Source organism: Medicago truncatula, chromosome 8, assembly GCF_003473485.1.
Source record: "Medicago truncatula cultivar Jemalong A17 chromosome 8, MtrunA17r5.0-ANR, whole genome shotgun sequence".
Classification (NCBI taxonomy): Eukaryota; Viridiplantae; Streptophyta; class Magnoliopsida; order Fabales; family Fabaceae; genus Medicago; species Medicago truncatula.
Genome location: NC_053049.1, coordinates 37,212,187 through 37,235,319, shown reverse-complemented (window position 1 = coordinate 37,235,319; position 23,133 = coordinate 37,212,187). Strand labels below are relative to the sequence as shown.

Sequence of the window (23,133 nt, the reverse complement as noted above, 5' to 3'; positions counted from 1 at the left end):
CCAATCATCACTGAAAAATATATTTATCTAGCTAGCTAGTTCACACTACATTCAAACTGTGATGATGATTATAAAGACATATATAAAATTCACACGACAAACGGTCCAAGAAATTGCTTAAACAAAGATGGTCCAAGAAGAAAATATAAAAGGGAAAAAGTTAAGTCAACTTTTTTCATCTAAATAATGACAATATATGGTTGCTATAGGAGACAAAACCATACATAATAATATCATAATATCATATAAATAAATAAATAAAAACCATACATAATAGATCCCCGCCAAATACATATAAAGGTCTGATTAGATGTGGAGTGAGAATACTTTTGCCGTACAGCTATGACATTGTTCCTTTCAATTGGGGGGTACCACTAATTATTTGTATATGCCAATCAAATTAATCTGATTTTGCAGCACCAAAACACTACCAAAAGAATAAATATTAAATCATACTATATTTTGTGGTGGATCTACACACAGCATGCAGAGATTGTGAGTACATATATAAATTTGATTTAGAAATTAGTACTAATAATTCAATTATTCTTTCATGGGGCCCGTTTTAGATACTCTGCAATCTGCAATGTTTAAAATTTTAATTAGTGTTTGACCTGTGTGGAAAATGCCACAACATATCAAAACAAAACTAGGCATGAAGAAAATTTTAATTTGGTGCTTTTGTGGTAAACCACTACATATAAATGATAAAATATTATGTGACCACAAATGATTGAAGTATCAGTTTACTAGATTCAATAGAGAGACTATTCTCTTAATTTGTCATATGTTGATGATCTCTAGTGTGTACTAGATATACTGTGAGAATCTATGTCAATATTTTTTACTAACTAACATTTGATTATAGTGTAGCACATTATATAATTTAGCTAAAATAAGAAAGATTAGTTATACATGGTGTTAAATTTAAGTTTTAACTTCAATTCTTAATTAAGAAAAGGTAAAAGTCTTGTGGCAGCTATAAGTTGTCTTTATATAACAAAAAGTCAAATTAAAATCTTTGAAGTTGGTAATTAAGTATAGGTCTGCGCATTATAATCTCTTCTGTCTTTATTATAAAAGTAGTATTATCTAATCAATAAAGAGAAAAAGAAAAAAGAAAGGAAAAAAAAAAAAGAGAAAAGAGAAAGAATACTTGCTTCTATGTTCAGCAATCATATATTCTTGTTCCTTGTATTTGGCATTTTGTTAGTGTGACACTAAACTTTTTTAAGTGTTCATTAGTAGTATATATGATTTTCAGATTAAATTGATAAGTGCTTATATGTTATATTTGGCAAATCCAATTTTAAATATTTCACCTGATGTAATTAAGATGTGAATGCATTTGAAATCTCAACCTTACTTTAATTTAACCATATAATATAATATAATGTACTATAGTAGCTGTAGCGTGACACATATTACCTTCCAACACCAAGAATAAAGTGATCAATGTGCAGAAAAATGTCACCAAATGCCACCTATTCTGGTTCTGTCTTTATCAAAGTCCCAAATAGTGGCTGAAAAGCTAAATTCCATTGTGCTATCTTGTGTTCATTTTTATTATTTGTTTCCAATATATATGTTACTTTATAAAATTTCTATTTCCTAGATAGACAAAATTTGAAAATAATCGGTTGAGCTCAAATAATTGTCCATGCATGTTTGATAAGAGTACAGCTTTAATTTAACAAACATATATACATAAGATTGAAGGTGACCAAGATTGAAACTATATTTTATACACATGGTGTCATGTATATAGAGATAGAATACAAAAATATTACACATCGCTTTCGATCTTTACAATTTAGCAGGACATGAAAACAAAGCAAATCAGGCCATAAAAGCTGCTAGAATACAAGTAGTAAAAGCTAATTAGCCATAACATGCATGATAACAAAATTCATCACTGTGAATTGTGACCTATGAAGCACGATTAGCCATGTCCCGGTGTCGGACACATGTCATGTTCGACACTGACACAACACCGACACATATAATTACACTATATTATGTCATTTTCTCAAATTATTAGCAGTGTCGGCGTGTCTGTGTCGTGTCTGGTGTCCGTATCCGTACTTCATAGATGGTGACATTATAGCAATTAGCCTTTGGTTCTGATAATAGTGATGGTGCCTCTTCTTCCTTGAGTGTGGATTCTAGTAAGGGCCACCACTGCTTTGCCTGAAAGGCCTGGACCTTGTGCAGATACGCATGGCCGACATGCAAAGTCACCAACTGGATGCCTTACTGGCCTTGTTGGAGGCATTAAGATCCTTTCATTTATGTCATTCAATGTCACATCACCTTCTTCTCCTCCTGGCTTCACTAATGCAAATGGATATACCACTCTTGTTGTCCTTACCACCACCTTTTTTCTCATCACCTCATCACTTGTACGACTTACTGTTTTCAATAATTTAAATAATTAATCATATGATATATTTATAGTTTTATATTGCGGTCTGCAACTGCAATTGCGGTCACAATGTTATAGTTGTAGAAGTCTTTGTAGAAGCATTGTAACCGCAATTATAGCTGCATCGGCCGCATTTTTCTGTATTTAACTGTAATATAAAAGTTTGCAGCGTAACTGCATGCAATTTAAAATCATATGTAAGAGAGAGTATATAAAAGTATACCGTGTGGGGTGTCTCTACTGGTTTTGGATATTGTTAATGGTAATAATTCTTTGTATGAAGATGAGGAGGAATTTGGAGATTCAGATGCTGATATTGTCTCTTCTGTTGTTTTAGTGTCTTCTAGAAGAATGTTTGGTTGCTCAATGATTCTACTCCTCAATGTGCTATTATGTTCATCTAAATTATATCATCATATACCAATTAGTAAATTAAAATAATAGTAATAATAATGATGATAATAATAATAATAATAAAATAAGAAAGAGTATGAGACATTAATTATTTTTCCTTTATTCTTTTCTTTTGATTTCTTTGGGATCCTTTTTCAATTATTCTGAATCAATTAATTAATTACAAAAGAAACAGTAACTTTTATGTTTGAATTGCAATAACAACCTTTTGAACCAAAATGATCATCATGTCATATAGTATATCTTAATGAATAATGCATGTGAGAAAAATACCTGAAAATCCACAAATCCTTTCTATCTGATCCATGCAGTAGAAATTCTCCACTGGTTGGTGCCATACAGGGTTGAAATTCCAGAACTATATAGTTACATATAACAAAATCAGTCTCATTTCCAAGAACAACAAGAATTTCAAACCTAAAATGAAATATATATACCTTGTCAAAATCATCAATGGAAATAGTATTCTTGCTTTGTTCATCGTCAGTAAGCAAGCGTCTACGTTTGGAACTTTCACCAAACTCAACCAAAGCATCTTCTAGATAACCAGTTGAGAAATCAGATTCTTGAGTTGAAAATGAAGCTGCACTTGCATCCATAACTGCCATATCATATACTTCAATATCAACATTAATCATTACATTTACAAAACTATATACTACTACATTTAAAATTGTGTACTTAATGAAATATATAAAGAGAAAGAAAAGTATAGTACTTAAAGACATATTGTCTGAATTGAGCAGTCCAAGATTGTGATAATCCCAACCTAGGGAAGAACCATAGGTGAGGCTATTAGTATAAGCTAGGGAATGAAGATCATTCATTTTGTGTGTACAGTGTGTGTGACAAAAAATGATGAGGAGGGGTCTATTTATGTACAAGTTATGGAAGAAAATAGAAAAAGCATATGGAAACTTGAATGAGTTTAGTATAGTTGGAGTCAGTCAATGCCAGGCCAAAGATTAGGATATATAAAAGTGAATGTTTCTTGGGATTCTGAAAATTTAGTATCTACTTTAATTTTATTTTTTAAATTTATTTCATTTGGTTACATATGTGGGGGACTAAATAATTGCCATGGTTATCATATTGTGTTTCTGGTCTTAAATGAAAAAGCAATACATTAGGTGTGTGAAAAAAGAGACATAATTCAAATTTCAGCTTTTTCTTTTGTGTTTTTTTTCCTTCTACATTGACATGGACCTTTTGTATGGTGTATACTGTATGGTTACCAACTGCTTCTCTTATGGGACCTTCACCTTGCTTTTCTTTTTTGTTTTATTTTACTCCAATGAACGTCGCATTATTTTATACTATGTTGATTCCTCTCAATTTAATATTTTCCATTTATCTAGATTTGAGGTGTAGCGAGTCATCGTAATTTTAGCAAAAGATATACTTAAAATTGTTAACAAAATCACATTGTCGATGTGGTTTAGCCGAACTATCAATCCAATCATACAATTATTAAGACTATATTTTTTAGGGAATAATTTATTAAAATTATTATTATATTTATCTCATTTATATTATTTCTTTAATATTTATAACACGAAGAAATGTGTCATCTATTATGGAATATAATATTTGTTATTTATCTTGCAAATTTTTTCTCACTCATTGGTGGGGGTCATATAAGTTAATATATTTTCCACCACATGGAAAAATCTTCATGGTGGGTGTGTGTAATACAAGAAAATGGTCCCACTAAGATGGCATGCTGATGAGGGGCCATGCCATGTCAAAAGATGAGTAGAAGAAGAAGATGGAATAAATCATGGGTTTTGGTCTTAGGGACCATCTTTTTGATCCTTGATGTTTGAATTGTTTTAATTGTTTGTGTGGAATTGTGTTACTCACAAACAGGCATTGTAGTTTGTGTGGAAATTGATTGTTGCACTCACAATCTAACGCCACCCTATGTCTAAATCTGTATGGTTCTTTGTGTCAAAATTGATTGAATTTTAACAGTCTTTCTGTTCACCATAGTATTAGTATATACTATTATTTTTTTGAATAAAATTAAGTAGAATAAGGGAGAGACAGCCACGCAAATCACATAAAATTACCAACATCATCAATGATTTAAATGCAATTTACTTATTATCTAACAAATCAAATCTAGATTCTAACACAAATCATAGTTAGCATCATCAAGCAAAAGGTCAAAATTATTTGTGTGGACTTATTTTCTGTTACTTTAAAAAAAATGAAGAATGGAAATCTTTTATTAATTAAAATGACACCGATGGATATGAAGATTTGAACTTTATACCTCTTGATACTAAGAGAATAAACTTCTATCACTACGTTATCACTTCATAAACAAATGATGCTTCTACTACCACTGAACTATCACTTCATAAATTAATTATTTTTTCTTAATGAAAAAGATATTATTGGAAGAATGTGCGTTTTTAACGTGTATGTACACTTGTTGACTAGAGAATAAATGATATAGTGCAAATTTGAATTCTTATAAGTTTCAAAAACGAAATTTCTATTTACATTCACAGCAAAATTTTATAAGTACTTAGATAAAACAGGCAAACAATTATGATGTTGAAAAAATTTAATGCTTCAATGCAGGCAGGCATGATGGGGTTGGGAGATTATGCTAATTGAATTCAAAACGTGGAATCAAATTTTAACTGCTTACAATAATTTATTTTATATCTCATTTTCATTAAAAAAACATTAATTGATATCATGCACCAAAAAAAGACACACTACACTAGAAACCCTAAGGAGTCCCTTTTAAAAATAACCTAAAAAGGTAATCAACATGCTAGGACTCATGAATAAAGTACTCAACATCTTATGTTTTTAACCTTTTCTTTTTAGAATAACTCCTTTAGATTAATGAATGCATGTACATCTCAATTTAATTTTCTTTCACAAAGTTTTTGACCTAATATGATGATAGAAATTATGGGTCAATATATGAATAGTGTGACATAGAGATATACATTGATCCCAGAATTAAATATTTTAAAGATTTGGTATCATTAAAGCATTGCTATTTTTTATCTGGTAAGTTGCTTTGTATTAATGCAAAATGGATATTTTTCTTTGGAAATTCAATTAAGCCATCTATCAAACGGGGAATTTGAATTTAAGTGTAAGTTGGTAAGAGTTGGTAGATTGTCCTTGTTATAAATGTTGATTTCCCACCAGGTTCTTATGAAAACATACGGGGAAAGAATGTTTCACATACTTTCTCTGTCAAAACGAAACCATAAAACTTTTCCTTTGAGCTTCATTAAGCTTCAATCGATCGTACACAATTATTTCAAGTCTCCAAAGTCTAAACAATATTGATTTTTATTAGAGACTTTGTCTAATATGCACATGTAATTTTATTGGTGGAAACAAACTTATTCATGGTGCAAGATTTGTCTAATTTGTGCACTATAACTATAGAATTAAAGAAAGCAATTTTTGAATGTTAAAAAAATAAGAATTATAAAAATCTAAAAGGAAAAGAACATATTCTTTAAACTTTACCAAAGATATGCAAGTGTCCATTTATTCACATCGTTTATGTTTTGAAATTAAAATATCTCATTTATCCACCTTTATTTTTTGAAATTAAAACAGTAGTACCTTTTTTTATTTATGAAAAAAAGGAGACACAGCACATGTAAGGTAGGATAAAAACATCAGCCTTTGCAAGAATTTAAGATGAAATTTAAGTATAGTCTACCAATATGAGGATGGTAAAAACACACCCAAATTACAGTTGGTGCAAAGGGAAGGTACCGATCCTTGTTGACTTAATATAGTTATATTAAATTATTTTGCCATTGTTTTGACAAATAAACTTAATTTATTTAAATTACAAGAAAAAAAATAATACTGCAGAACATTGTCTCAACTCTCAAGCAAGAGACTATTGTCATTATCCAAACAAAAGTATATTTCAAAACTGAGATCATAATATTTTGCAGGCAAAATTTTACAGCAGAATTTGGAATAAAGCAACAAACCTGAGCATAAAACATAACATTGAACTCTTAAAATAAAAAAAACAAACATAAGTAAAAGTATCATTTGATTCCTGAGCTTTGAGCATTTGTCTCTGCTTGAATTTAGTATAATATGCAGAAAATCCTGGAAGAATTCCCTCCATCTACATGCAACAACGCGTACAATACATCAATGCTGCAAATAACCCCATAATCCAATTAGAGAAAAGGGCGAGCCATACAAGTAATGGAACACTGATAAAATTCAAAGAGTATTGAGGTCATCAGTAACAATAAAGAAGAAATTGAAAGTTTGGCAAGACATTTTGAAATTCTAAATATTACGTGCATGTTTGGTTCTACATGACAAAAATTGATTTTGTAAAATTGATTTATATATGGATACGTTTACATAATAGTGAGTTGAATAACGAACTTTAGTGTACAAATCACGTTTAGACTCAAAAACTATAAATTCTACATTCAAGTTAGAATCAATTCTACTCAAGAGCAACCAAACATGTCAAAATCAAATTTACACCTCGAGAATCAATGCTGGCTGCTCCAAACATAGGCTATGAAAGGGGGTCATGAAAGGAGGGAAAAAATATGAAAACTTCGCATTTGAATTGATTACTGAAACTCAATGAGCAAACCATTCAGCACAGGGGTTACATTTTCTTTTCTTTTATGGCATGGCATGTATTCCAATTCTTTTCTTCCTACTCTTCATTTCTTCCCTTGTTATGATTATTAAATAATTAAGCATCATGCATTATCTTTCCCTTAAGACATGACCTGAACTGAGACCCAAACACTAATGGGTTAACAGAAACTTTTGTTAAAATCATTAAAAGAAATATAAGGTCAAACCAGAAGGAATTGTGATAAAAACATGTTCCAATCTCCTAAAACGAGTTCTACATCTGTAATAGTTCCAAAAAATGTACACAATTGTTCACTTCAAAAGTCTAGTGTTTCTTCAAAAAATGCACACAATTTTAAGAAATGAAAATAGAAAATGTTTTCACAAAGTTTAGGATTTAAATCCTCTCTATTGCAAAAAGTTATTTAAATCCTCTACATTGATGAACTCACTATAGTAATAAGCAGATCAGCTATAGTCATTGTTTGGTGAAATTTCGATGACCTTATAGTTTGTTATACATGTGATACACCCATGCCATAGGGAAATGGTGACAAATATTCAAACAGATGCGCTAGCAACAAGAAGAGCTTGCTGAATTATGAAATTATATACATGTGTATGCATCACAATAATAACCCAAACAGTTATGTCGGCAGGCCAATGCAAAGTTATAGGAGTGGCAGAAATATGATGCAATGGGAATTAATGAGTTAAAAAATAAAATTAACCTAAAACATTTAGAGGAATGCAGAAAGACTCACAAAAGTTGCATCCTAACTGCTCAGTCCTCCATGTGAACTTCTCCACTTTGCCCTTTATCATCAACATTCAAGTCGTCATCATCTCTCTTCAATTTCCCACAGACATTACATTCCATGACATTAGATAATGTATCACCCTGTGGTGGTAGAGGAGCTAAAGTTCCCCAGCAATTTGTTCCATCACACATGTATTTCAAAAAGAAATAAGCATGTGGGAAATCGTTATTGTCAGTTTCTGATGGTTCCATATTTTCACATTGCTCCTCCTCCTCTTCATCATCCATAGCCATATCCTCTTCTTCATCCTCCTCCACATTTCCTTCAACACTCTCATTATCAGACCAATTTGATTCAACATTACATCGATCACAATTACACGCAAAACCATAGTCTTCCAACAATCTCTTCTGCCTACTAGAGTAGTTCTCATTAACAGGAAAATAACTCAAACAAATCTCCCTACCTTGAGGAACATCATGAATCATCCTAATAACAAAATCAGTATTACTAAGACCGGCCGCGACATCATAAGGTGGATTAACATCGACATAATCAAATCTACACGCATTAGGAAGACAATCATGGTTGAAAAACGAGGCATAAGGGTAAATGCCATAAGCTCTAACAGACCTATTTTCATCGGTTTCAGAGAAAGGATGCATTAAACCAAAAGCATTAAGCTTATCTTTAGCAAGCAGCGAAGAAGTAAGTTGTAACGAAAACAATTCATTATGAGGGTGCGAAAGAAGGGATGCAATAATGGGGTGTAGGAAGTTTGCTGCTTCATCATTATCAGGAGAACCCTGTAGAGATAACAAAATTTGAAAATTTGAAGGGGTGGTAATAGCAAGATTGTAAGCAGCAACAAGAAAACGCGCTTGAAGTTGACGTTCGAGGGGTTGTTGCAGCAAAAGAGGATTGCTTTGGAGCTGAGATAATGCTTGACAAACCCATGTGGAATGTGATGAATTGAGTGCTTTTGAGAGACAAGTTGAATCACAAAAGCGATATCGGTTACAAGAAGAACATGAAACAAATGATGAATGTAAAGATTTGAAGCAATGATCACAGAAGGAAGAAGAGTGATGAGAAAAGGGGGTGGTAGGGTAGAGAAGGATTGGTGAATCTGTGAGGATGATTTGACCAGCTTTGAGAGGTTGAGATGCAACAATTCCTCTTCCTCTACCTAGAATTTCCTCTACCTTCAAAACAGAACTTGGAACAGCCATTTTCCAATACCCAAAAATAAAAATACAATTTTTATGAAGTTTCTATAGAATCAATTTGAATAACAACAGTAATGGGATGAAAAGGGTTTTTGAATAAATTAGGGTTTCAGGATGAATACAAACAGTATACAACAACATACCAACTAAACCATTTACTCTGTTCTGTTAGCCGTCGAGAAACTCCGGCAGAGATTTCAGGCGAGTTAGTTGAGTTCAGTTTGAGCTCCGATTTGTTTCTGATAGAATGCAACAATGGAAGAGGTGATGGATTTGTTTGAATTAGGGTTTTACATTATTGTTGACAAATGTTTTAGGGTTTTGCTTGATTATGGAAATGAAAAGGCTATGTTTTGGTCCCTTAACTATTTAATTAATATCGTTTTGGTTTCTTAATTAAAATTTGATTTATTTTGATATTTTAAGTTCTCTCCGTTACACATTTTGGTCATTTCCGTTATGTTTAGTTCAAAAACGTTAGGTTTTCATCATTTTCTTCTGAAATTTTTCTCAAATTTTTGTTTTTGAAGGTTGATGGAGATGATATGAAGATGAAGAAAAGGAGAAGAAGAGGAAGAAAACCTAACGTTTTTGAATTAAAACTAACGGAAATGACCAAAATGTGTAAGGAGAGAAAGTTAAGATACCAAAATAAATCAAATTTTACTTAAAAAATCAAAATGATACTAATTAAATAGTTAAGGGACCAAAAATGCAATTTAGTCAAATGAAAATGTGTTTTGGTTTTGTCTTTAGTGAATGATGGGCCTCTCTTCGAACCGAGGAAGTTGATTGGGATTACTCTTTGAGCATTACTTTTCCCACCCTACGCCTTTCCTCGCGCGCCCTTTTTTTTTTTTTTTAAAATTACCCTTGGAGCATTCCGGATTGTATAATCCGGAATGATGTTTTTCCAGAATTTTTTTATTTTAAGTTTTCTATTGCTGTGGAATTGGTTGCTAACCCTTCAATCATCTTCGTGGATGAACCAACATCAGGCCTTGATGCTAGAGTCGCTGCTATTGTGATGCGAACTGTTAGAAACACAGTAGACACATGGAGAACTGTTGTGTGCACAATTCACCAACCAAGCATTGATATTTTTTAAGTTTTTGATGAGGCAAGTTAATTTGGAATTTGAAATCTTTACAATTCATGACTCATGATTCTAATGCTTTGAAGTGAGTATTGAAACTTTACTTTTCTCATTCATCACAAGAGTTCTGGATATGTCTGCTTCATACTTTGAGCATTGTTATGTAGAGAAATAAGTACTTCAACATCAGGTTCCAAGGATTTATTTTTCCCAACAAAATATTCCCAACCACTTTTTATGCAATTCAAAACTTGTTTATGGAAAAAAAAATAATGGTCATACTAGAGAAATCCTCCATATAATCACATTCCAGATTTTAAAATCCGAATTGTTTTAACGCATTCCGGATTATGTAATCCGGAAGCATCATTTTTCACCCTATTTGTTGACTTTCAACGGGGTGATTTACATATTTCAGATTATATAATCCGGAATGTGTAAAAACATCCGGATTATGTAATCCGAATCTATCCATTGAAAATTAAAATCAACAAATTCCTTCATATGGATTAACCAAGAAAATAGGAATGAGACTTCCACTTTGATTAATACCAATAATCAATCTTCTAGTGGAGCAAAAGCTAGGTCAGAAGCTAGTGCAAGCACCTCAAGTTATGGTCCAGCTAACAAACAACAAAAACCTAAGAGTGTTGAATCTACTCAAGCACCAACTAGTAATCCATCAGATTCTTTAGTACCACCAGTAAGTTCCTATGGTACAACAACACTAAAAAGTAGCAACAATTTGGAAGATCTTACAAAGCCTTTGTTAGAGAATGACAAACAGGGGTATTTGATTTGAGGAAGATGAGGGAGAAATGTGAAGAGAAAAGACGTTATATTGAAGGAAAAGAGCATACCCTTGTCATATCGATTTTGTCCGGATTTTAAAATCCGGAAAGCACTAACAGGGGTATTTTTGAAATTTTTGCAGGGCACGTGAGAAGACACTAGGGTGGAAAAAGTAACACTCTTAATCTTTGGTTTGGAAATTTCTATTTAGGCCCTCATATTGCTCATAGACCCTCTAGAATATCGAAAATGCCTCTGCACATATATCCTTAAGAAGTTACCTTCTAGTCGCTGACTATCAAAAGATATGTTCCGATCGGGTTGGAGACTCACTTTGAAATTGGGAAATACGCACGCATATCAGAAACTATCTTTTTTTTTGTCAGGTAGCCCAGTGGCTAGAATTCACCTTATAATGTGAATAAGTGGGGTGTCCGGGGATCGAACCCCGGCCCTTGCATATAATAATGCATTGTCATACCAACTGAACTATGATCACGGGACCGAAACTATCTTCTAGTACCCATAAAAATTAGAAATAAACTTATCAGTAGATATTGTCCAATACGAATAAAAATGAAACCTATCAAATGTCATGTAACCGAAAAAATGAACATATGGCTTTATAGCTTCACTGAAGTCTAATTACATACTTAAAAGGAAATACAGTAAAGATAAATAGTACAGGAAGAAACATTCACTGCAATCTCCATTGGTGATAGCCTTAAGAAACTTCTCATTTCTATTAACATTTTAATTTTATATGATACATTAGGAACTCTACACTTGAGGGAAAAATAATTCCTATAAGAATCTACTTCAAAGTCACAAAGACTGCGCTTAAGGAAAACTCATGTGATGTGACAAGCCTTCTTTTGTTTGTACTGTCTAGCATAAACAATGTATACCAACATATTAACAAAACTAAGTCCAGCTAGAAGCCAAAAAAAGTAATCAAGATGACCCTCATTCAAATTATCTCTTATCCATCCAGAATTTCCATCTTCTGCCGTAATGTAATCAACAATAGTGACAATCGAAGAGCTTAAATAATTCCCCGAAGAATTTGTTAAAAGTGCCAATGCACTGCAGAAACTGCGCATGCCATCTGGTGCTTGCTCATAGAAAAACTCATGCTGTCCAACAAAAGTGAATACCTCAGCAGCACCAAGCAAGAAATATTGTGGTATCTGCCATAATATACTAAGTGGTACAGGGACATTTTTGTCGACCAAACCAAATTCTTTCGCCATTTGCAACCTCTTGGTTTCTACTAATGCAGCAGCTGACATGCAAATAATGGAGAGAAAAAGGCCAATTCCCATCCTTTGTAATTCTGAAAAGCCTCTTACCTTGTTAGTGAATTTCCTTGCAATTGGAACAATCCCTTTATCATAAATTGGAACCCAAATAATGACAGCTATGATGTCAAATGTTGAAAGAGAGGCTGCAGGAATTTTCAAAGAATCAATAGTTGTGTCCATCATTTTTCCCTGTTCAACAAAAAGTGATGACATTTGTGCATAAACGGCACAGAAGATTATTCCTGATGCCCAGATTGGAAAAATGCGGATCAAAATCTTAAACTCTTCAACTTGTGTAACTGTACAAAGCCTCCATGGACTAGTCGCTTCGGCACTCTCTTTTTCTGCATCTGATATCACTGCTGCTTTATCAAGGAACCTGCACAAAGTAGAGTAATATGTCATTTTGGTCCCCAAATGTGTGAGGTGGTGTCACTATAGCCCCTGAGTGCATCGAGATTACAAAAACATTCCTGAGTGTGTATGCTGTTAATAATTTCATGGATCAAACTGACTAGCGAAAAACACATCCAAAGACCAACCTGACCGACGAAAGAAACAGATTTACCTGGACCAAACTGACTAACAAAATACACATTCAGATACTATAGGGATAGAGACTTACATATTAAATGACAAAAATGGTTATTTTCTCCAAATATTTCGGGATACACTATACATATTAAGCAAACAATATTATCTCTGCTTTGAGTTTGAGCAGAAGAACACAAGGAAAGACATAATAACTGTATATTGAAAGATGTTTGAAGCTATGAGATAACCTCAAATCATCACTATGTTCTAGTCTAGAACTTCCTTCAATGGAGGAACTCCTCATTGCTTTTTCAAAGAGGAGACAACTGTCTTGGGGAACCTCCAATTTCCACTTAAATAAAGCAGCAGAAATCACCTGGAAAATTCTTGTAAGAGGACTTCCACCTGAACTTTGAACTCTATAGATTGGTGTGCCTAGAAAGAAAATTATGATTGCAATACCAATAAACAATGCACAAATTCCATATCCAATGCCCCACCCAACATTTTCTTCAGTCCATACCAATATTGTGACTGATAAAAGTGCACCAATGTTACTGGTGAAATAATTCCAATTAAAAAATGATCCTTTACTTGCTCTTTCCTTATGATCTGTATCATCAAACTGATCTGCCCCAAAGGGCCAAATACATGGCTTTATTCCACCAGTCCCTACTGCAATTAAAAATAGTCCAAGGAAGAACACAGCTCTTTGAGCTAAAGTTGCTGATGGACAGACAGAACTCACACATTCCATTGGCTTCAGTGCAGCAATGGTTGCTGAAAGAATCAATATGCAGATTCCCTGTAAAAATTAAAAGTATTATTATAGATACTATCAGATTCACGGTAACTTCATGATGAGAAACTAATAAATCATAATTTTAAATTTTACAATGAGATAGATTCCGTAGAACACTGCAATTGTCCAGTATCTTCCCAAGTAAGTATCAGCAAAGAAGGATCCAATGAGAGGTGTAAGATAGCAAGTTCCTTGAAATGTGGTGACATTTTTTGCGGCAGAAACAGTTCCTTCGTGTAGTCTCGTGGTGAGATAAGTGACAAGATTTGCAGCAATCCCATAGTACGCCAAACGTTCACAAAAGAAAGTGCCTGTATTATAATAGATATGTGACGCGTCAAACACAAGAAAAATATTATTTGTTAGAGCAAAAAACAGATGATGGAACATATAATCACCTAGAATAAAGGGGCATGATTTCCATGTCCCAGTTTCCCTTTTGACAGAAAGCTCTCCCTTTACATTCACTGACCCGTCTCCTGTGTGAACACTGTCTTCAGACTGCAAAAAATAAAAATAAATAATAATACTACAAATTAGCTTCTACTTGTGTGAAGACTATAACAAGTTGCATGCCATTATGATGTAGAGATGATAGGCTAAGTAGGAACCTGTAGAAGATCATCTTCCAGAAGTAATCTGGTAGGTTGCTCTAAATGTTCCATTGTTAGTCTCTACTGTCTCAAATTGATGGGGCCAATTTTGATGTCTCTTGAGAGCCACTCATCTGCATTCTTTTTTTTATAATCATAATGCCTACAAAGAATGGTAGGTAAAAAGTTAACACCCACCATTCTGAAATATTCCTTTTGTGAGTTTGAGAAGGAGTTGAGAGTGCTTTTTCACTTCACATTTTATGGCCTATAATTAGAAGAATCAATAAAATATGAACTTGTCAATTGCCACAATATAGAAAAACCTGATTAAAACTGTAGTGAGGATACCAAAGCATAGAAGAGAATATTGCTTATAAGGCCTTAATGAACGACCAAGTCCAATAGTACACTCCACAATAAACGTGGTTGTAGCAATCAAGCATATCATGTGGTAAAAGCACGACAGTTGAAACCAAAAACTGGGGGAAACACATGTTACCAAAAAAATAACTTTTCATCATTAGACAACAGAGTCATACACTCTATTGCACCGACACTTCTGATTGAAGGTGTATCTGGTGTCCTACACGTGTCCTATCTAACACCAACACAACACTGACACTTGTGATTGCATTGAATTATGTCATTTTTTCAAAAAAATTATCGATGTCAACGTGTTAGTGTCATGGCAGGTGTCCGTATTTGTGCGTCATAGACTCATAAACAACTAGCTATATTGTAAAAATTGTAATCAATAATACAAATATTTATTTATTATTACATTAATCATAGTAATTGTATGATACTATAAAATGCATATAAATTTTATGATTTGATTTGTGTACGCTTTTTATTTCATATTTTATTTCTTTGTAATTTACTTATATAGGACATATTCACTCAAGTCTACGTAATTGTATTGAGTGAATCATCAACTTCGTCCCTGAATTTTTACTGGTCGGCCAAATTCGTCCCTTAATTATGCGAAATATCAATTTAATCCCTGAATTTGTTAAATGTCAATCAAGTTAGTCCTTCTGTTCAAACGGAGCGTTAACGGGGCTGACGTGACCGTTAACCTCTCACATGTCAGATGCCACGTAGGCAGGGACTAATTTGGCCGATAATAACAAACATTTCGAAGGACTAAATTGATTGATTTGCAGAAAATGTTTTGACTTTCTTCCCAAACGGCTCTTTCTTCCTCAATTGTATAACATTAGAATCCTAATTACACAATCTGCAATTTACACTCTAAAATCAACAAAATATCCTCCAATTATAAATGGTCCAGTTCTTCCCCAATTCAAAAAACTTCAAACCCTAATTTTTTCGTATTGAATTTGAAAGCCAAAATCCTCAAAATTTCTTGAAGCAAAACTATTGAAATTGAATCTGAAATGATGGGGATGGGAATATGGGAAAAAACAGTTATGAAAGTCGAGTTTCATCTTCGAGCTCCAAGTTTAATGGTGTTGTGAGAGTGCTTGAATGTTGATGTTCTAGAATTTGTGGTGTTAGAAAATCCAATACTTCAAAAAACCCAAGAAGGCCATTATATGCTTGTCCTATGGTAAAGTTCTAATGAAAAGAGGTTGAAGATGATTGAGGAATGTAACATTTCTGTAATAATATTACCATCAAATTAGTCCTTGAATTATTTCTCTATCTATCAAATAGATCCCTACGTTATATTAAAAAATCATCAAATAAGTCCATGAGTTGTTTAATCAGATATCAAATTGATCCTTGAAACTGTTTTATTCAACCTATAATTTCCTTCATTACACGCTTAAATGTTCATCAATTTTAGAAACCAACGAGAAAAAAAATTTAAATTTTTAAGTCTTAACCCAAAACCCTAAAACTCTAAACAAAACAACTGTCTCAAAAATGCAACAAACACAAACAAAGAACAAGACAAACATCAACGATCACAGAAACAAAATAAACAAAATGATAAAAACTTAAAACGAAAAAAACAAAAAAACGGACAAAAAAATGGTAAATACAAACACATAAACTTGATAAATTAGAGGAAAGGTGTTACCTTTAACCACAGTCGAACACAACAACTTCAAAAACATAAGAATCGTCGAAGATGATGATGGTTTTGGAGAGGTGAGATTGGAGAAAGTTTTAGCGGGAAGGAGAAGAGTCAAAGACATTTTTGATGTTTCTGAGAGAAATGTGAGGAAGGAAATATGGGTAATGCAGGGGCAAAATGGAAAAAGCAGAAAAAATTAAACTGAAAAGTGAAAATTGGACCTTTTCCAAATTAGTCCTTGAACACGTGGCTTCCTTCTTGCCACATGTACAAGACAACACAACATGTAGGGCGACGGATCAGCATGGCTAACGGAGCACTTGGACGGATGGACCTTTTTTATGGACGTCTGACAAATTCAAGAACTAAGTTGATATTTCACATAATTGAGGGACGAATTTGGCGTTTCAGTCTAATTGTATTTGTTTCAATCTTTAGAATTTGAAATGACAGGATTTCCAAAAGAAAAATCTTTCCGAGTTGTGATTACCCCCTAGCAGCATGTACTTTTTTTTTTTGGATAAGCAAATATATTAACCTATTGGGGTACTCATCCAAAAACATCAATATGTAATTCAAGAATTAAAATAAAATGACGTGCATAAAACACGATATGATCACCGCTTATAGAAAGAGATGATTGAATCTTTAACTCTTGCTTTGAACCACAACTAACTTCTGAAATTGATCATTTTTACCACTTCAACTGAATTCAGTTGTAACTTGTAAGGAATGGAAAGAAATCTGATTTCTATGCATTCATATGGACCATATAAGGGAGTCCATTTGAATGCAGACCCACATGATTTTACAGAATTCCTGATATATACATTTATTTCTACAAATCCTAATTAAACCAGAAATGAGTTCAGCCATTAGGTGGCGTAATCATGTTTACACCCACAAATGCAAATGCAATGACACTATACAAGTAAAACATAAATGATCTGTGGATTTAACACCGCTCTTACAAAACACGCATGAGTTGATCATTTTGAGCAAATGCTTCTCTTCTCAATGATTACTTAACAACCAAAAGCATTGAGAATTTTAGTGCTAAACTTAACCGTAAGTTGTTGAATAACTTCCCGTTTTCCTGATCATCGTTCCTTTGAATGAGCTTATAAGCTGATTTATTCGAACTAATCTGCCTTTCAATGCCAGTGGTTCAGCTGAAATTCTATTATAGTTATGTACAACATAGTAACTCAGAAAGTTCCATTCCAAAACTCGGTCTCTCCAAACACTTATACTATCCACCTTCCCAAATTCCATTTCTAATTAGCATATGTATTTAAATACAGAGCAATATCCACAATGAAAGAAGGAAATATGAAAATATGTTTCCATTCGTAAGAGCAATAAATGCTTCAAAAATCTTAAGAAACCTTATTCTCCTTGTACATTTTGGCAGCAATTATGAACACCAACATATTTAATAAGCTTAGTCCAGCTATGATCAGAAAAAAGTAATCAAGATGTCCACTGTTCAAGTTATCAGGAATCCATCCAGGCCTTCCTCCTTGTGTTGTGAAGTAAGTTACTATAGTAAGAATGAAAGAGCTCAAGTAATTCCCTGATGAAAAACTAAGGAGCGGCAGTGCACCACATAAAGTTCGCATAGCATCGGGTGACTCGTCATAGAAGAACTCAAGCTGCCCTATGAATGTGAATACCTCTGACGCGCCTAATAAAAAATATTGAGGTAGTTGCCATAACACACTAAGGGGTACAGCGACAGGTTTATCAACAAGGCCAAGCTCTCTTGCAAGCTGCAGACGCTTAATCTCCACAGCAGCAGCTGCTAACATGCAAAGCCCAGAAATAAAATGGCCAATTCCTATTCTTTGAAACACAGAAATGCCTCTATTCTTGCCTGTAAATTTCTTTGCAACAGGAACAAGTATCCTGTCGTAGACAGGGATCCACAAAACAACACTTACCACGTCAAAGGTTGAGAGGGAAGCTGGGGATAATTTGAAGGTACCAATACTTGTATCCATCATAGTTCCTTGCTCCACAAACAATGTTGACATCTGGGCGTAGACAGCAGATAAAATGATGCCAGTAGCCCAAATTGGAAACATGCGAATCAAGATTTTCAATTCCTCCACCTGTGTCACGGTGCAAAGCCTCCATGGATTAGAATAGTCACCACTTCTGTTGTCTGAATCAGACACTACAGCTGCTCTATCAAAATACCTTTATTTAAAAACACCAAGAAAAAGCAAAAAAAAAAAAATATATGGAGTTTTAGAAGGTCGTGAAGAGGAAGCCTTGTAGAAATTGAAATACTTTCAAGCTGTAGAAGATACTTCAGTTATCATCAACAATAGACTTAAGTAGGATGCAAAATTTTATAAAAAAATGACCAAACTTCAAATGTTAGCACACAATTTTTCAGTGCAATAAAGACGATCCACTAGAGAAAAATTTATGTTTTACTCAAACACGTGCCTAATCATGACGTATAAGAAAAGAGATACAATACGTGATACGCTTATGCAACTAGTGATCAGTCACTAGCATAAATTATATGTTTCCCTCTGCATCAAATACTTATGAGTAAACTTACAGACAAAGTAAAGTGAAAAACATACAGGTATCTCTATGCATGTAGATCACAAAATCAATATAATTCATACATGAGTTAGGTTCAGTTATCATGAAAAGGAGGAAATTGGCTACTTCCCCTACAATCCATTGTGTGTTTCAATCACCACACACACACATATATTATTTCGATAATATCAGTTAACCTATCCTTTCAACCCTATTTTGGTGTGCCGAACAAGGCCTACGACTAGAAGTCTGGCTAATCTGTGGCTGCCAAATTAAGCATAAACAGCTCCTATATTATTGGAGCAAGGTTCATATCTCACATATTCTCACAAACAACCAATTCCGCATTTCGAATCAGACAAATTGCACATCAACAAGAATGTTACACAGAAATCCAACATATACAAGATACTCCTTTGCTTATATTGGAAAAATGAATAAAGCAAATAACACTAGGGCAGAAAAGAAAACTCAATGCAAAAAATTACCTGAGATCATCACGGTGCATCAGTTTGCGACTTCTCTCAAATTCAGATTTATTGTCAGGCATCTCATACAGGAGACTACTATCCTCGGGCACGACCAGATTCTGCTTCCGGACAGATGCTAACACAACCTGGCACATTCTTGTAATAGGGCTACCCATTGGTTTTTGAAACCTATAGAGAGAGGTGCCTAAAAAGAAACTTCCAACTGATAACCCCATAAATAAAGTAGGAATGCCAAATCCAAGACCCCATCCTGCATTATCTTGAACCCACACAACAAAGGTACATGAAGCAATGATACCTAGGTTGATAGAAAAGTAATACCAGTTGAAAAAGGAAGCCTTCTTAGCCCTTTCTTTGGAATCAGTATCATCAAACTGATCTGCCCCAAAAGGTGGAACACATGCTTTTACACCGCCAGTTCCTAGTGCAATTACATAGAGACCAAAGTAGAACACATAATATTGCATAGGACTAGCCGGAGGACATATCGAACTCAAACACTCAGCTGGCTTCAACAATGGAACAGATGCAGAAAGAGTCAAGATACACAGCCCCTGCAAGAAACAACCATATCAGTATCACATATTAAAACGTGTAAAGACAAATATTGAGTATGAGAAGAAATGCAGCTTAAGTGTATTACAACAAAATAAATCATAGAGAAAATGGCAATTGTCCAGTATCGTCCCCAGTAACCATCTGCCAGAACAGCTCCAATGAGAGGTGTAAGATAACAAGTTCCTTGCCAGATGCTAACATTTCTTGCAGCAGAGGCGTTTCCTTCATGTAGTTTGGTGGTAAGATAGGTAACAAGGTTTGTTGCAATGCCAAAGAAAGCCAAACGTTCACAACATTCATTGCCTGTCATTTACATACATAAATGTGATAATAACAAAAATGGATCACCTAAAACATATGGACAATGTAAAAAATGATACCTAGAATAAATGGACATGCTCTCCAATTGCCAGTATTGTTCTTAATAGCAGGCCTCCGCCTATAATCAACTGAACCATCTCTTGTGTATTGTTTGCTACTTTCATCCTAGAGAATTAAAATAAATAATCATCTCGCAAAGCAAAATACCTATCAACACTCAAAAAAAAAGGCTAAACTCCACTTTTTGCCCCCTAAGTTTCAAAAATGTTGCGATTTTGGCCCCCTATTAAAAAAAATGGCAAAAGTGACCCCCTATGTTCAGGGAAATATGCTCTTTTGACCCCCTAACATAAGGGAAATATGTTTTTTTACCGCTTATCTTTACAAAAAGTTGCAATTATGACCCCTTTTCTGGGACACGTGGCATATTCTGAGCAATTTTGGGATGAAAGGGGCCAAAATTGCTATTTTTTTTAATAGGGGGCCAAAATTGCAACATTATGAAACATAGGGGGCGAAAAGTGCACTTTAGCCAAAAAAAAATAACAAACCAGATTTGGCTCGCCTAGTCACTTCAGAGTGTAAAGTGAATAGTATCAACTGTTAAAGGTAGATATTGTAGGAACATCATAACAAATCATGAGTTTGTTACGATAATAACATTTTTCACTCACTCCAACATTCTCTCTTTTATTGGGTTAAATATATGTGGGTCCCAACGTTTGAAAATAGGTCCACCATTTTCGAACGGATCCACATAAAGTGTTGGACCTAGTTCTAATTAACTGCTGCTTCAAAATACAGATTGAAAACGGGAAAACAGATGACTGATTGTTCTTACGAGACTGTTATGCCGGTAATTATTACTCCCTCCGGTCCTAAGAAACAATTGACTTTTTTGTTCATTATATAAGTGATGTATTATACATTAATTATTCTATGAACGTAAAAAGTTCACTTTTTCTTATAATAAGGACCGGAGGGAGTATTATACAGCATATAACAGGTGGTGAAATAAGAACGTACTCTCATGAAACAACTGATGTGGAAAGGGACTTTATCTTTTCATACTAAGTGAGTTGTTCGCATATTTATCTTTTTGTAGTAAGGGACTTTATCAATTCAAATGAACGAATATAAAAAAAAAAATCTTAACTGTCCGTGAATTATATCTCAGAATCAGTATTATTAAGGTAATTAAGCAAAGAAAAGAAGAAGAAGAAAAAGAAAGAAGTGAGTTAGAAAGAGGAGAAGAGAACCTGAAGAAGGGGCTGTTCCAGTTCAAGAATGTCGTCGTTATCAACAGAAGCCATTATGAAGTTAAAAGTTAGAAGTAGTGTGGCTATATGGACAAGATGCTACCCTGTCCCTTTTAACTTCAGTTCAACCTTCTGTTGTGCTCAACTTTTTTACGGCTAGAGAATTTATTTATTTCAATTGAGATTAACACAACTTTTTATTAAATTGATATTTTGGAAAAATAATTTACTAATTAATTTTAAAAGTTGCTATTTGCATTACAAAGTAATTTGTAATTTGATTAGATGTAAAAAAATAAATTATATTGTTGATGTATATAAATTTAAATTCGATTAATATTGATCGGTGATTAAATTCTTTACATGACAACCTAAAATATATATTTTTAAACGTGTATTTAATTAAATTATTTTTATTTGTCACGATAACATGTCAATGGGTAAGGCCCCATCAAAGTGCTCATCCTGTAGTTACATTATTTAAAATCGTCACTACTTTTACCAAAATTGATTAGAAATTTCAACTTTCTTTCAAAACTTTCATCAAACCTCCTTTCTCAAAGCAACAAACAAAATTGCGACGTAATGCCATGCTATGCCACAAAATTGCTACCGCACGGGTCATAATTGTTGCAAATTATTGTTGAGATAGTATATAAAATAATGTTCTCACTGTGCATCTACAATATAACTAAAGAAAAAAACAATAAAAAAGTAGTATCAAGTCGGCACATTGCGAACTAATATTGACATAATATAAAAAATGATGTTCTCAGGGTGCAGCTACAAATTTAAATAAAGAAAAATACAATTAAAAATTAGTTCATGTGGGGACATTGCGTACTAAGATTGGAAGGATATAGAAAAGGATGTTCTAATGGTGCAGCTAAGATGTAAATAAAGAAAAATACGATAAAAAAGTAGTTCATGTCGGCACATTACGAAAAATTTCCTTGTAAACAACATTAGATGTGCTATCCATGCTGACTCCATTATCACCAGTCATTAAAATATTTAGACCACCTCTTGATGTAACTATGGATACTGCAACATAAAGTTGACCGTATGAAAAGACGGGTTGTGGAAGATAAACACCGACTTGTTTGAGTGACTGTCTTTGGCTTTTGTTGATTGTCATTGCAAAACATAAAGATAAAGGAAATTGTCGCCGATTGAATTTGAACGGAATCCTTGTGTCTGACGAAGTGAGTGATAACCTTGGTATATATACCTTATCTCCAATGTTGCTACCAGATATCACCTTCCCTTCAAGTACATATCTACCCAATCTTGTAATGATCAACCTTGTACCATTGCATAGGCCT

At 33.6% G+C, this 23,133-nt stretch overlaps 4 protein-coding genes across 7 annotated transcripts; all 4 read right to left on the bottom strand.

Annotated features, from left to right (window-relative positions):
• Nucleotides 1–1,713: 1,713 nt before the first annotated feature.
• LOC120577314 (uncharacterized) lies at nucleotides 1,714–3,871 on the bottom strand. Of its 2 annotated transcripts, none has more exons than XM_039828478.1 (5): nucleotides 3,558–3,871; nucleotides 3,277–3,455; nucleotides 3,113–3,197; nucleotides 2,649–2,825; nucleotides 1,714–2,412 (listed from the first exon to the last, which is right to left on the bottom strand). In XM_039828478.1, the coding sequence occupies exons 1-5, from the start codon at nucleotides 3,664–3,666 to the stop codon at nucleotides 2,111–2,113; spliced, it is 852 nt and encodes a 283-aa protein (XP_039684412.1). In that variant the 5' UTR covers nucleotides 3,667–3,871; the 3' UTR covers nucleotides 1,714–2,110. The 2 variants fall into 2 exon arrangements, with proteins under 2 accessions (XP_039684412.1, XP_039684413.1); XM_039828479.1 differs by having other exon boundaries at nucleotides 3,277–3,440; nucleotides 3,558–3,854.
• Nucleotides 3,872–6,698: 2,827 nt separating this feature from the next.
• On the bottom strand, nucleotides 6,699–9,775 carry LOC120577653 (histone-lysine N-methyltransferase ASHR2). 2 transcript variants are annotated; one of them, XR_005643623.1, is made up of 2 exons: nucleotides 8,188–9,775; nucleotides 6,699–7,006 (listed from the first exon to the last, which is right to left on the bottom strand). XR_005643623.1 is itself a non-coding variant. In XM_039829409.1 (2 exons), the coding sequence occupies exon 1, from the start codon at nucleotides 9,447–9,449 to the stop codon at nucleotides 8,241–8,243; it is 1,209 nt and encodes a 402-aa protein (XP_039685343.1). In that variant the 5' UTR covers nucleotides 9,450–9,775; the 3' UTR covers nucleotides 6,699–7,006; nucleotides 8,221–8,240. The 2 variants fall into 2 exon arrangements, 1 of the variants encoding a protein (XP_039685343.1); XM_039829409.1 differs by having other exon boundaries at nucleotides 8,221–9,775.
• A 2,152-nt stretch (nucleotides 9,776–11,927) lies between these two features.
• LOC120577291 (protein NRT1/ PTR FAMILY 8.3) lies at nucleotides 11,928–14,912 on the bottom strand. Its single transcript, XM_039828409.1, has 5 exons — nucleotides 14,586–14,912; nucleotides 14,373–14,475; nucleotides 14,068–14,285; nucleotides 13,421–13,977; nucleotides 11,928–13,017 (listed from the first exon to the last, which is right to left on the bottom strand). Exons 1-5 carry the CDS (start codon nucleotides 14,637–14,639, stop codon nucleotides 12,186–12,188), a joined length of 1,764 nt encoding a protein of 587 aa, XP_039684343.1. The 5' UTR covers nucleotides 14,640–14,912; the 3' UTR covers nucleotides 11,928–12,185.
• A 2,377-nt stretch (nucleotides 14,913–17,289) lies between these two features.
• Nucleotides 17,290–21,948, bottom strand: LOC120577361 (protein NRT1/ PTR FAMILY 8.3). Of its 2 annotated transcripts, XM_039828603.1 has the most exons (6): nucleotides 21,809–21,948; nucleotides 20,609–20,714; nucleotides 20,314–20,531; nucleotides 19,668–20,224; nucleotides 18,561–18,819; nucleotides 18,169–18,418 (listed from the first exon to the last, which is right to left on the bottom strand). In XM_039828603.1, exons 1-6 carry the CDS (start codon nucleotides 21,860–21,862, stop codon nucleotides 18,305–18,307), a joined length of 1,308 nt encoding a protein of 435 aa, XP_039684537.1. In that variant the 5' UTR covers nucleotides 21,863–21,948; the 3' UTR covers nucleotides 18,169–18,304. The 2 variants fall into 2 exon arrangements, with proteins under 2 accessions (XP_039684536.1, XP_039684537.1); XM_039828602.1 differs by having other exon boundaries at nucleotides 17,290–18,819.
• Nucleotides 21,949–23,133: the final 1,185 nt, after the last annotated feature.

Bases quoted from the DNA above. Each gene is read 5' to 3' on its own strand.
- LOC120577314 (XM_039828478.1), bottom strand. From the start codon at position 3,666: ATGAATGATCTTCATTCCCTAGCTTATACTAATAGCCTCACCTATGGT. The intron at 2,826-3,112 runs GTATTTTTCTCA...GATATAATTTAG, and splicing joins AAGGATTTGTGGATTTTCAG to ATGAACATAATAGCACATTG. The intron at 2,413-2,648 runs GTATACTTTTAT...TATTGAAAACAG, and splicing joins CAGTAGAGACACCCCACACG to TAAGTCGTACAAGTGATGAG.
- LOC120577653 (XM_039829409.1), bottom strand. From the start codon at position 9,449: ATGGCTGTTCCAAGTTCTGTTTTGAAGGTAGAGGAAATTCTAGGTAGA.
- LOC120577291 (XM_039828409.1), bottom strand. From the start codon at position 14,639: ATGGAACATTTAGAGCAACCTACCAGATTACTTCTGGAAGATGATCTT. The intron at 14,286-14,372 runs GTGATTATATGT...ATTATAATACAG, and splicing joins ATCATGCCCCTTTATTCTAG to GCACTTTCTTTTGTGAACGT. The intron at 13,018-13,420 runs GTTATCTCATAG...TACTTTGTGCAG, and splicing joins GAACATAGTGATGATTTGAG to GTTCCTTGATAAAGCAGCAG.
- LOC120577361 (XM_039828602.1), bottom strand. From the start codon at position 21,862: ATGGCTTCTGTTGATAACGACGACATTCTTGAACTGGAACAGCCCCTT. The intron at 20,715-21,808 runs GTTCTCTTCTCC...TTAATTCTCTAG, and splicing joins TGGAACAGCCCCTTCTTCAG to GATGAAAGTAGCAAACAATA. The intron at 18,820-19,667 runs GTAATTTTTTGC...TTTTAAATAAAG, and splicing joins ATGCACCGTGATGATCTCAG to GTATTTTGATAGAGCAGCTG.